Genomic DNA, 12,491 nt, shown 5'->3' with positions numbered 1-12,491 from the left:
TATTTAAAACTACATAAAATAGATTTACATCCTTCCATTAGAAAGAATAACATCCTCAGGCCACACTCTTCATTTGTATCACAAAGAACATTTTGCTTTTAAACAAACTAATTATCTCATCTATTCGAGTAAGATGGCATCGTGGGAGTATCACCAGGAGGAAACCACCTTCCTTAAATCTTTGACTCGCGCCTTCTCCAGGCCCAGTTGCCTACTTCAGCGCTCATGCCCTGGCCGGCCAGGCTGGGCTTTCCTTCCTCTGTCCACTTCAGGTTCAAGGCCTATATTCCTGTTTGCGATGACCGGAGGTTAGAAATCAGACAAGCATCTGTGACACCTAAAAGCCAAATCCTGAAAACAGACACTCCGAGATTTCAGGGGGCGCCCTCCCGACAGCCTCCCCGGGCTCCTGCCAAACCACAGAAACTCACAGTGAAAATGACGGGTGAGAACCACGACACACAAGGGCTGGGGGTTCTTCCTGGCATGTTTGGCATTGATCTCCCTCAAGGCGGACCCCTGAGTTGACATTTTGGGGTGGCTTCTATGTTTCTTTTCCTTTTGTTTTGATGGGGGTGTGGGGAGCTCAAGGGTCAGCTCTGGGCACCACCTGCCCACAGACTGGGAGTAACACGCACCTGTGGCATTGGAAAATGAAAATTGGCAACTGCATGACATTGAAAATGCAAATCACACCGACAGTGTCTAGACTCCCCTATGTGTGCTCAGTTACGGTGAGTGAGACACCACCCTGCCCTAGTCTGTTGCTACAGAGCCATACAGGTGAAAGCAATACTCTGAAGTCAAGATTTTTTGTTGGTTATTTTTTTTTGTTTTTTGTTTTTTTTTTTTTGTCTTTTTGTTTGTTTGTTTGTTTTTGCCCTAGCTTACTTAGCAGCACAGTTTAGTCAACACAAAAACTGTGGTCAAGATGCTTGTCTTTCCCAAGATGTAAACATCAGTCCCAGTGTCATAAACTTGGCTGTAGCGTGCTGAGACAGGAGACCCGAGGCCGAAGGATGTCACACACTAGTCACAGAAGCTTGCAAGCAGCTGGAAGGTTTCTGTAGTTTCTCAGCTTCGTTGGTGGGGGGGTCGGTGCTGGCTCGGAAGTTGAAGGCCGGGCCTGCTCCTCCGTGGGCCGGGCTCAAGGCAGGGTTCTGACGACGGTTACTTTCAACAATACTTGACGTGTTGGAAGCCAGGCTCTCCCGAGTGCTAAAAGAGTAAAAAGGTTTTGTTTTGTTTCGTTTTAAACATAAATAATTACAAATCGAGCCCCAGAGGAAGAGCAAATGATGTAGTTAATGGATTTTCTCTGTTGGCTCGTAACGTCATATATACCACCTCGTCCTGATTATTCACACATGTTCCTCTAACATGCACTCCCAAGCACTCCCGTGACATCTCACAAGAGCAGCGAGCTGAATAAAAGGGTTTTCTACAGCAAAAGCCACTTCCCCTTCCCCTCCCATTCCAGGGAAACTACACCAGACTTGGACATCTACCATATTCACGGCAGACAAACTTATACACGTAGGTAATTTCTTCAGGTCAGGCTGGAAGTGCGTTGGTAGAACTGAGTTGGCATAAAACAACAGTTCAATCCCAAGATTCTGTTTTCATTCTCCATGAGCAGATTTAGCTTTGGTGGGCTCTGGACGCACCACCTGCGACATTTGGTGCGGTAGGAATAACCACTTTTTAAAAACACATCACACTTGGCCCTCCCTGGTGGCGCAGCGGGTTAAAGCACAGCACTGAGAAGCTAAAGCCACTTCCGCATGAGTTCGATCCCCGCCTGCCCCGGAGGTGACCACAGGGCGTGGCAGACCTCTCCTGACCCGCCCGCTGCTCCCCTCAGCAGTGGACTTCGTCAATCTGCCTGTTCTGCTCCCCTCTCTGGGTCTGGTGAATCCTCTCACCGCCCCTGCACCTCTGGCCTGTACCCCAGTTCTGTATGTACAAATGAATAAATCTTTAAAAACAAAACAAAACACATCACACTTTTGTTCCAAATTGCAGCACTTTAGCTAATACACATATTTCAGAGAGGGATTCCTAGTCCCCTCTACACGCCCTTCATTTGTAGAATCTACATTTATGTTTCCCCTATACACACTTTGGATAGAAACATTGTATTGTTAAACCTTATAGAACAGGCGATTTGAAAATGTTGATTTTCACTTTCAACATCTCTCTTAATTTTGCTAACTTAGAAATACTTGATCTATTCCAACAGGTTTAGCTCAAACTCTGTAGGGCAACAGCAGAAGCGAGCTTACCTGGCCTGACTGATGGGAGCTGAATGGGTTTCAGGAACAAGGTCCTTAAAATGGTAATAAGACATCTATCAGCTTGCAGAGATCGAAGCGCCCTCAATGACACTCAAACCATTCACCTTACAGGGGACAGACAGGGGTTGTGAAGTAGTCTCAGAGAGCTGCTCCCTCTGCCTGACAGGAGCTGGCAGGGTGAGTTGTCAACATACCTCTCATGCCCACCCTAAGACCTTAGCAGCCTTCCCCACCTCATCAGTTAGTTACCCGAGCCCCATGGGGCCCTCAGCTGGCTTCTCATCAAGGAGCCAAGCATTACTTGCTTGAAAGGAAGTCTGACTGCTGACTATGAAAAAGCAACCTGATCTTTTTGGACCGCACAGAGCACCTCAGGAGATTGATACGTCCATAGAGATATATACACTCTCACCTGTGGCCAGCTGGGCAAGCCTCAGCTTCACCAGGAAAAGGATGCAGCTAGACTTACCTGACTCAGCCTTCCCCTACGCAAATGTAGCAGGGGCTTGCCCACAGGCCACTTAAGCTCAGAGCCAGGAGGGGAAGGAAGCAAGGCTAGAACCAGGAGACAGCACATCTCAGCACCTGTCCCAGTGTCATTCTGAACCAAGACAGTGACTTCTTACCAAGTGTGCTTTCCTCGTCGCTAAGATGCTGACAGCTAGGAGATTCACCTATTCTCAGAATGACCATGAAGAAGAAACGGGCACCACTGAAGAAACTGTGCACTATAAAAAGCTAGGAAAACATAAATTATCTCTGTTTTAACATGGCCTGTGATGAATTTAGTAGCTCTTGTGGGCTTGTGGGGTGTAGACTGATCTATTACCAAGGACATTTTTTTCTATGGGAAAATGTATTTTCAGGCCCAAAGGACCCACTTTTAAGCCAGCTTTCAAGGTGGAGGCTCGACATTTCTCACGCACCTGCTGTTTGCCAGGTACCGCACAGGAAAGGTCACAACCAGCACGGCCCTGCGTTTCCGCGGTTGCTGCCTGTGCCTGGGTCACTCACCACCTGTGACCACGGCAGCTTGCTAAGCGTTAAGCACCTATGAAGCACCAGTGTCTCCAGAGCATGTATCTCACAACTGCTGTTATAATGAGCACCACGTGGGACCTTGACCCACGGGCTCTGGGCAGGGTGATGAAAACGTGAGCCAGGGTGGAGTGTTAGCAGTGGAAAAACTCCCCAAATGTCTCTTTTTTAAAAAGCGAGCTACTGGAGTACAACTGTCACACGAGAGTTCCAGGCTGGGCACCGGTCTCGGCGAGGGTGATGGATGGAAACTAGACTCAAGTGCAGACAGGCCTCAAGTTAGAACGCCAGACCTGGAATTTGTAGAACGTTATCAGCCACTACTGACATCAGTGAAAACGTTAATGAGTACAGGAAGAAGACCTGGAGCAGGCTGCTGGCGGCCTTTCCGTAGGAAGCTCTCCCCTGGCGCCACCGCAGGCCACGCAGGGGCACGAGGTCCTGGAGGCAGAGATGCCTGGCGCCCTGGGCCCTCCGCACCATACCGTGTCTATCGGCCAGCGTGTGGCCTCACATTTGTTGGGTGGTTTTAACATGGCGTTTCCCTGCACAGCAGAGTCTATTTTTCTCCTTCTCAATACTCCTCAGGGCCCAACGCAAGGGAAGATGGAATTCTGGAAATGTCGCTGAGCTGGGGGGGAGATCACCTTTTGGGGGGCTGTTGGTTGATCTTTGTCCCTCATTGAATTGTTTAACATCTGGGTAAGCAGTCCCAGCTCACTCAAGGTAATTGGGGCACAGGACCGTGGGATTTGGCTAACATAAAGCCTCATGCTGGAGAGGAAAATTCCCTGTAAAAACTCAAATAGGCTCCTCTGTAGACCATCCTCACATCGGAAGGCAGCTCAGTGAGTGTATTGAGGAGTAAAGAAAATACAGTTTAGAAATGCGAAGAGAAAATAAGTCTGTCACCTACTTCTAACCAAAGGCTACCAGAGATGAGTGAGATAAAAGCAGAGATTGTTCCATTGGGTCTATAGCTGCATGAAGGGGATGAGTGGCCAGTGAACTACTGCTACAGAGAAAATTCCACCATACCAATAGTGGGAGTCACACTGGGAAGTGTGAAGGGTGTCTCCTTCGAACAATTGTCACCTTCTACCACAACATTTAAGAATTTAAGTACAGGGTTAAAGAAATGCCAATAAACTTACTTCAAGAAATAATTCCATCCCCAAATCTATATTCTACACCCTGGCTGTAGAGACAGTCAATATACTCCATGGAGATATAGGTCAAGTATGTCACAAACATACTCATGGGTAAAAGTCTTGCAATATTACAGTGGTAGGTTTTGAGTCCCAAGAGGCCCTATCATGACACGAGTGTCCTCTCTGCCACTATCTGGGGCTATGGCATCCTTTGTGGAGGACCAGTGGTTCAGGGGACAATATGAAAGCCTGGAATCCGTGGTGTGAAGGGCAACAAGTAGGCAGAGTCTACATGTAGAAAGGCAGAAGCAAATGAATCCTGCCCTCCTACGTGTTGGCTTTAGGTTTTTAGCAGGATTATAGAGCTTCCGTTATGCTTTGCTGGTGCCCACAGCTAGGACTGCAAGAGGAGGGAAAAAGAGTAAAGGGGGAAATAGAAAGAAAAGGAAATATAAAATAATTGGCCAATAAATTATGACTTGATTTGGGGTAGGAAAATATTCAGCAGAAATTACTTCTTAGAAAAGTGACTGTTGGGTCAATTGTTTTCAGACTGAGTGGCCCCCTGAGGCCTCTTAGGGCCCCTCAGGGATGGGCCAGTCTTACCCACTGTGACCAGGCTGCCATCTCTGGGCTTGGTGTAGACGTCGGACTTGCACACGTGTTAACTTGGAACGGAAGTTAAGTGACCACTGTCATCATCAAGAGCCTGATATCAGACAAACAGATTAACGATTCCCAGTTCTGGTGGTGGGATGCTCCGTCCCCAAATCATCCAAAGATACAGTGAAGTCATCATGAAAAATTCATTTTAGCCATAGTAATAATAATAATAATAATAATAATAGACAAAGTACAAAATCACATCTGGGTACTGGTAAAAAAACAGTAAAAAATGATGAATATTGTAAAAATTAGTTGTCGGGAATCACAACTAATGAGAAATATCAAGTGCTCACAAGTATTTCTGCATCTCAGAGTCACCAATCTGGATTAGAATTTAGAAGAGGAATTAGATCCCAAGTTGCTCTGCGAGGAGAAGGAAGAGTTTAGGAGAGAAGGAAGAGGCATAGACTGTCTCTGGCTTTCTTAACCCTGACCTCTTGAGGGCACTGGACATAACCATCAGGTATCACACCGTGGGCTGTCGATCGTTTGCTGAGTTACTTACTAAGAAGCAACTCATGAGAGTGCCTACGTGGGTTGTATCAGTCCTGCAGTGAGGGAAAGAAAAGGTTTGCTCCAGGCTTTGATGGCACAGAGCCAGGCCACAGCTCCTTCCGCGAGAGGAGCCAGGTTCCATTCTTCATAGACATGAAGGTGGCGAGACAGTGTTTGAGCAGAAGGGAGCAGCAGCATGGGAAGCCTGGACTAAGATGGCAACAAGCGACTGGTTCCACTGAAAAGACTTTGCAATCTGCTATAACATTCTCACTGGAGAGACGCCTGTCCTAGACTCAACTTATGGCCAACCTCTGCCCCACCCTTGACTACTCATTCTACTCAGACACTTACTAGTTTTAAAGGACTTAAAAACCCTCCCCCGGTCGACACTGTGGCACTATAAAAACATGGAAGAAAACTACTGGGCGATGTTGGTCTTGGTTTGACTGGACTGATGCAAGTCTGAGGGGGAGGAGCCCACCCACCAGTCCAGATTGGCGATCTCTACAGCTGCAGAAACATTTTTTTCAATTCCTGAAAAAGAAGTCAGAAACAGGTCGTTAACAAAACAACTCAGGCAACTTTCAACCCACATCCACAGAAGTGAGCCCGTGAAGTCGGAAACCTTTCAAGTGATCTGCGTAAAGCCCCAGGCCCTGGCGTGTGCGTGTGCCCGCTGACGCCTCTCCCTACCGTGGGGAGTTGAATCCACTGTCCACGGTGATGCTGCTGCTGTCCATGCTGTCCAGCCGTGCCGAATGGGTGGCTCTCTGGTTGCTGCTGCTGTCGGTTTCTTTGGGGGCTAGAAGGGTGAGGTTCTTCTCAAATCTCCTCTGCAAGTCTCTCTCCTTCTCCCTCTCCAGGAGCCACTGCATGGTGCCAACATCCTCTCTGTTTTTCTCCTCCTCCGCGTTTTTGTTCCCCCCTTCCTCGGAGTCGTCGTCATCAGAGACGTTGTAATAGTCAAAAGAGGCTTCCTGGGTGGCCCCAGGCTCCTGCTGACGCTGGGAAGCAGGCATGGCCTGTGCCACCGAGGTCCCCAGGGCTGGCTCCAGCTTCTCGCACCGTCCTGGCAGTGTGTCCGCAGGTGTCTTTGGGTGGGCTTTGAGGAGGGACAGGCTGGACTTGTGATAGCTGTTTACAGACAAGGTGCTGTGGAGAGGTTTGAACAGTGTGTCTTTGCTGAATATCTCTTTCCTCTTGTCCAGGCTGCTGGGCTCAGCATTGTGGTGCTGGACAAGGCGGCCATTGGCGATCCCTTCGGCCATGGCGCCCAAAGGGGCTGGGATCCCACCTGGCCCTTTGGGGGACTCCTCCTTGTGCCCTGCAGGCTCCCTGGAGGAATGTGGGGTCTGCCTGTCGCACAGGGGCAGCTTTTTCACCCCTTCCGCCAGGGTCAGAGTGTCCTGGTCCTCTTTACTCTTCCCCAGAGGCGAGGGCGCGGTGAGCACGGTCTCGCTGGAGGTGTTGCACTGGAAATAGTCGTCCGTAGCTGCTTTTGTCGGGCAGGAGCTGAGGTCACCGTAAGACGGCAAGCTCTCGGGCGGCTTGCCTGGCTCCAGAAGGCTACAGGCGCTGGAAGGTTCCTTGCTGCCACCGACGATTTCTGGAATACACACCTCCTTGTAGCTCGTGGCCGAAATGTGAGCCCTTGGGTGCCCGAGCGTCTGTGCAGGCCTTAAAGTGCTGTCGTCGATGTAGGGCTGGCTGGGGGCCTGGTCGTCCTGGCTGCAGCCCTCCGCCAGGTCTTCCGGGGTCCCCAGGGAGGAGGCCCCCAGCGGGCCCTTGGCGTTGTCCATGGACCGGGACCGCTCCTTGGCTTTGTTGGTCCGCTCATTCCTGGACCTCCGGTCCTGGGTATGGCTGTGGCTTCGGTGCACTTTGGAGTGGGAGCTGCCCCGGGAGGGCTCCGGGAAAGGCATCTCAGTTCTCCGCTTGGCCAGCTCTCCGGACACGTCCCATTCCGGAGTCATGGGGAAGTGGGCCTCGATGGCGCTGGGGGTGCTGTGCATGATGAAGTTGTCTCCCTTGTGCTCGATGATGAAGCAGCCCTCGCGGGGCGCCCTGCTCAGCGGGTCGCAGAAGTCGTACTCGCGCTCGGCGGGCAGGTCCCGGTGGGAGCCGTCGGAGGGCACGCCTTTGGACGCGCGCGTCTTGCTGTGCGAGCGCGCCTTGCCGTGCGGCTTGCGGTGCGCCCTGGTCTTCTTGCTGCGCCCGCTGTGGTGCGCGGACGAGCCCGCCTTGCTGCGGTGCGCCTTCTCCTCCTCCAGCTTCTTCATGAGCGCCGTGTGTCGCGTGACGTTCTCCACCGTCAAGTCCGGGTTGATGCGCCGGATGATCTCCATCTCCACCTCGCGCGGGATGGTGGTGGGCGTGTCCTCGTCCCGCAGAGGCCACTCCTCGGGGGGGAACTGGGCGGAGAAGTTGGCGAGCTGTTTGGTCTTGTCCTTCTTAAAACTCAGCCGGAACAACTTGAGCCCGAACTTCTTGGACTGCTTTTCACTGTCTTTAGGCTTGGAAAGGGTTTCCGTCTTGTAGGAGAAGTTGACAGTGCTTTTGCTCTTCTCCGTGGCGGGCGCCTGGCCGAGCGACGGCGGGCAGTAGTAGGGGTCCTTGCAATCCTTGGCGGGCTTTCGCTGCAGGGTGGACGCGTGCGCGCTGTGCAGGTCTTCGCGACAGCAGTGGCAGGAGTCGCAGTGGTTCCTGGGCAAAGTCCTCTCCCTGATGCAGCCTGAGGCGGACGGCGTGATGGTCCCGGGCTGCGGGGAGGCGCACTGAGACCGCTCGGGCACCCGCTCGTCCAGGTGGTACCACTTGCTGTTAGTTCTTATGAGGGAAGGCGTGATGAAGTAGGTCTGCGGAGTCACGATGAAGTAGCCGTCGGGAGTGGGGTAGATCTTGCGCTCGCGGACCAGCGTGTTCAGCGTGTGCCGCAGAATTTCTTGGCTGGGGGTGGGAACACCTGAAAGCGAGGGAGAAACGTCAGGCGCGTGAGGGCGAGCTGCCCCGTCCCGCTGCTTCTCACGCGGCCATGGATGCGTGTCCCCACCGCCCCCCACGGCCCCCCACGGCCCCCCAAGACGCCCGGCTCCAAGCCTTGCTCCCGTGGGGATGGGTTCCATGCAGTCGTTGAGAGTCGACCTCTCCAGAAGGGGCTTCTTCAAAAGAGGGGGAGACCTGAGCCCTCTCTCTCCACCCTGGGGGGATACCAAGGTCTGCAGGTCAGAGAGGGCCCTGGCCAGACACCAGGTGGGCAGGGCCTTCATCTGGGGCTTCCCAGCCTCCAGGACTGAGGGCCATAAACATGGGTTACTTAAGCCCCCCCAGTCTGTGAGGTTTTGGACAAGCAGTTGACAAAAACAAAATCCTGTTAATTCTGCCAAGCTTCAAAGCATTACCACATGGCAAGTAAACAGGACTTAGAGGGGTTTGTGTGGTCAGGAGCCTGCCCAGCTCCAGGAGCACTTTGAGGGCTATTTTTACCTATAAAAGGGGGAAATATAAAAGCTGGCAAGAAGGAGGTGGAAGTTGGATGGCTGCTATGTGACAAAATCTTTACTGAGCTAGATCATGAAGGACAGGACCTTTTTAAGACACAGGAAGCGAGGGGTGTTTCAGATGATGGGATGTGCATTGACAGGAAAGAAAACAAGCAGACAAACCGGAAATAGGCCAAGCAGCTATCTTGCTCTTGAAAACCAAACCTGCCTCCCACGGAAGCAGGGTCCCCATGGAGCTACTCTGCACACTCATTTTTAAAGATTAGTTTATTGGTTACACTTAATTTTATTAGCTCTATAAAAGGGCAGCCAGACTTAGTCACTATTTATGATACAGCCTCCAATTTTGAAATGTCACCTTTAATCTTGAAAGACCACAGCACTGGTGAGATTCAAGTGAGGACTTGCTCCCTTGGGGGCTGAAGTCAGCAGAAGGAGGTGGTTTTACTAATCTGTAACCAGAGGTGTCCAGCACAGCTGTACACGTCTGCTCATCGCGTCCAGAATTGCCCATATTCGCCAGAACAGAAATTCTGTAAGGAAACCAGCGATACTGTGTATGGTGTCTGCTAGTGTTTTCAAGGGGCTTTGTGTGTGTGTGTTTGTGCTTTTCACCTTGAGAGACAGAATTAAGATGACCGCGGAAGACCTGAGGAACAGAATGTCTCCTCCAGGCTGAAGAGGCCTGGCCGTGAGGGTAGTTATGCTTTTAAGACGGGTCAGAGTGACCTCATTTGGAAACAGACCGAGCTGCCTCACGTTGTGAATATTCAATTGTGTCTGACACACAAAAACCGGCAGTTTCAGTGAACAGCAAAAACTTGGGCTTCTGGGCCAGACTTCGGGATTCAAATCCAAGCTCTATTGCTGCAGCCAATGCTACTTGGTTGAATTAGGCATCACCCCTACCCCCTAACAGCCCCAGTTCCTATCTCGAAGCCCTAACCTCCAATACCTCAGAATGTGACATTATTGGAGACAGGGTCTTCACAGAGATAACCAGGGTCAGAGGGTTCCCTAACCCAGCGTGATGGTGTCCCTCTGGGGAAACCTGGGCCTAGAGGCACATGGAGATGGCGTGAACATAGCATCTACCAGCGGAGAGGTCTGAGCTTCCTCCCTTACGGCTCTCACGACCAGCCAACCCTGCTGACTCCTAGACCTTGGACACCTGGCCTCCAGAGCTGCAAGACCACAAATTTCTGTTGCTGAGACTGACCACCCCCCCTTCATTAGGGCTCCCCGAGAAAGCGGCACAGCAGCTTACCTCTCTGGGTGTCTCTTGTTGTCAAAACTTGGGTAATAATACCCAAGGGCTGTGTGTGTTTAAGTGAGTGTAACGTGTAACAGTGCCTAAAGTATAGTGAGCGCTCAGTTAGTTTTAGCCATCAGTGGTCCCAACTCTGGGTCAGGAGCCCGCAAACTCAGATTAACCCCGAGGAGCACTGTGCAGCGACCCAGCGGTCTGAGCGTGGAAACGAGCTCCTCCCCCATTCTTCTCAAACTACTCAGGTCGGACAAGGAGGTATGAGCAGTGCCCGGAATGCTTATGGCAGAGGGTTTATGACCATGAGGCAAGATGCTACCCCACTATGATGCCAGCTTCAGAAGGTATCCATTGTCCCCAAAGCGGGAGAGAGATGTTGTTTGCAGAAAATGGGTGATGTGACAGACACTCATCTCTCCATCATGTGGTTGGTTGCCTTTCGTCTAGTGCACACTAGTTTTCTAAGCAAATGACCTCCAGGTGGGTATCATGGCCAAAAAAATGTCTCTTTTTAACTTTATGATCACTTCTGCATACAATTTGAGGAGTTTCTGCACAAAATTAGAAATGAACAGCAACTGAGCTAATCATATAACTGCAAGCATCCATCTTCCATTCACAGGCACCATCATGAAACAAAGATGCATGTAACTGAAAGAGCTTTCACACTTCCACGCCCAGCTTGCAATGGACTTCCTGCTGGACAGCTGTCGGGCAGGAGCCACGACAGTTTTAATCTGTTTTTTTTTCAAACATACAAACATGTGTTCTCTCTTCCCACAGTTGTAAGGTGGCAAGATTAAAGCCATCATGTGTCCACTAATGTCACACTGTCACACAGTGCTTGAGTGATCTGGTTTTGTTCTGGAAGGCCTGGATGGAGGAAAAGACAGAAGACAAGTTCCAACGGGACACCGTTCACACCGTGGTCGTGAAGGGGACCCCTCAGAGCGAGGTGGAGAAAGAGCCAAACAACGGCCCTATCTGAAGACCAACTGTTTCTGATACGGCCCCCTTTCGGGGGGTCATTTTAGAAACACAGTGAGGCTTATTTACAAAAACTCATGTCTGAGCAGTCCGTGGTGCTGTGATAATACAAGGCAGCTGGGTTGACTCACAGACGTAGCCATCACTCTACAACAGAATGTAAGTGTTCTAGAATTTGCTGAGTGCAGGCCTTCCTGATGCAACCTCCCCTGACCCACCAGACTACAGACTGGTGACTCTGATGGCGTCATGTTTGCTGGCAGAGATTAGGCTCTCTGGCCCCAAGTGAAGGAATAAGGCTTCCACGGAGAACTTACAGCTAGTAGCTCTATGTTTTGAATGTTCAAGGATAGCCATCCAATAATACATCTGATTTGGGGGGTGGGGGGTGGAACTAGAAGTATCCCCAGTCAATTTTCCATTCTTCTCTCTGTGAGGTTTCAAAGCTTTAACTGAAATAACTGCCATTTGTCATTGTTCGTTTGTCATTACAGCTGATGACTGGTATTTTCCGTTGTCTCTGACAGCCGGTTCCACCAGGCTCTGTCAAGCCAACCTGGAAAGGAGATGGTGTGATGGGTATTTTGAGCATTTGCACATTGCACATCCAGATTCTACTCCCAAAGTTCATCATAAATTTGGAGTTTCAGGTCTTCCAAAACAAAGGTGAGCTTGACATCCAGGTAGGGGAGACTTGCTGGCCTCTCTCTTTTCCTCCATTTATGCCTTCCAGAAAAAAGTAGATCTTTCAGCACTGTGTGACAGTGTAACAATAGTGGACACATGATGGCATTAATCCTGGCACCTTATTACAACTGTGGGAACAGAGCACATGTTCTGTGTGTTGAAAAAACAGACTAAAAACTAGTAATGAGCTCCTTTCAATTACTGCTTCTTGTTTGTGAAGAACACTGGCTCCAGGAGAATCCTGTGAAAACTAATGTAAGTGGAGAAGCTGGAGACAGAACACATTGTAGCTGGTGTTAACATCTCTAGCAAACTCTACAGTCAACTTCAACTCCATCAGCAGCCTTATAGGTCTAGCTCTGACCTGAAGAATCTGCCTTCCTTCCAGAAAGATCCACCA

At 50.5% G+C, this 12,491-nt stretch overlaps 1 protein-coding gene across 1 annotated transcript in view; it reads right to left on the bottom strand.

The window, feature by feature from the left end:
* Positions 1–880: 880 nt before the first annotated feature.
* STOX2 (storkhead box 2) overlaps positions 881–12,491 on the bottom strand; it is a 98,260-nt gene continuing 86,649 nt past the window's right edge. Inside the window, exons 3-4 of the mRNA XM_004682419.2 lie at positions 6,344–8,612; positions 881–1,218 (exon numbers count right to left, since the gene is read on the bottom strand). Coding sequence (XP_004682476.1) covers positions 1,023–1,218; positions 6,344–8,612 — 2,465 coding nt within the window. The 3' untranslated portion in view covers positions 881–1,022. The remainder of the gene's footprint in view (positions 1,219–6,343; positions 8,613–12,491) is intronic.

This window comes from Condylura cristata, unplaced genomic scaffold (genome assembly GCF_000260355.1).
Source record: "Condylura cristata isolate star-nosed mole 26May11 unplaced genomic scaffold, ConCri1.0 scaffold00014, whole genome shotgun sequence".
Classification (NCBI taxonomy): domain Eukaryota; kingdom Metazoa; phylum Chordata; class Mammalia; order Eulipotyphla; family Talpidae; genus Condylura; species Condylura cristata.
This window is presented reverse-complemented; position numbering and strand designations above follow the sequence as displayed.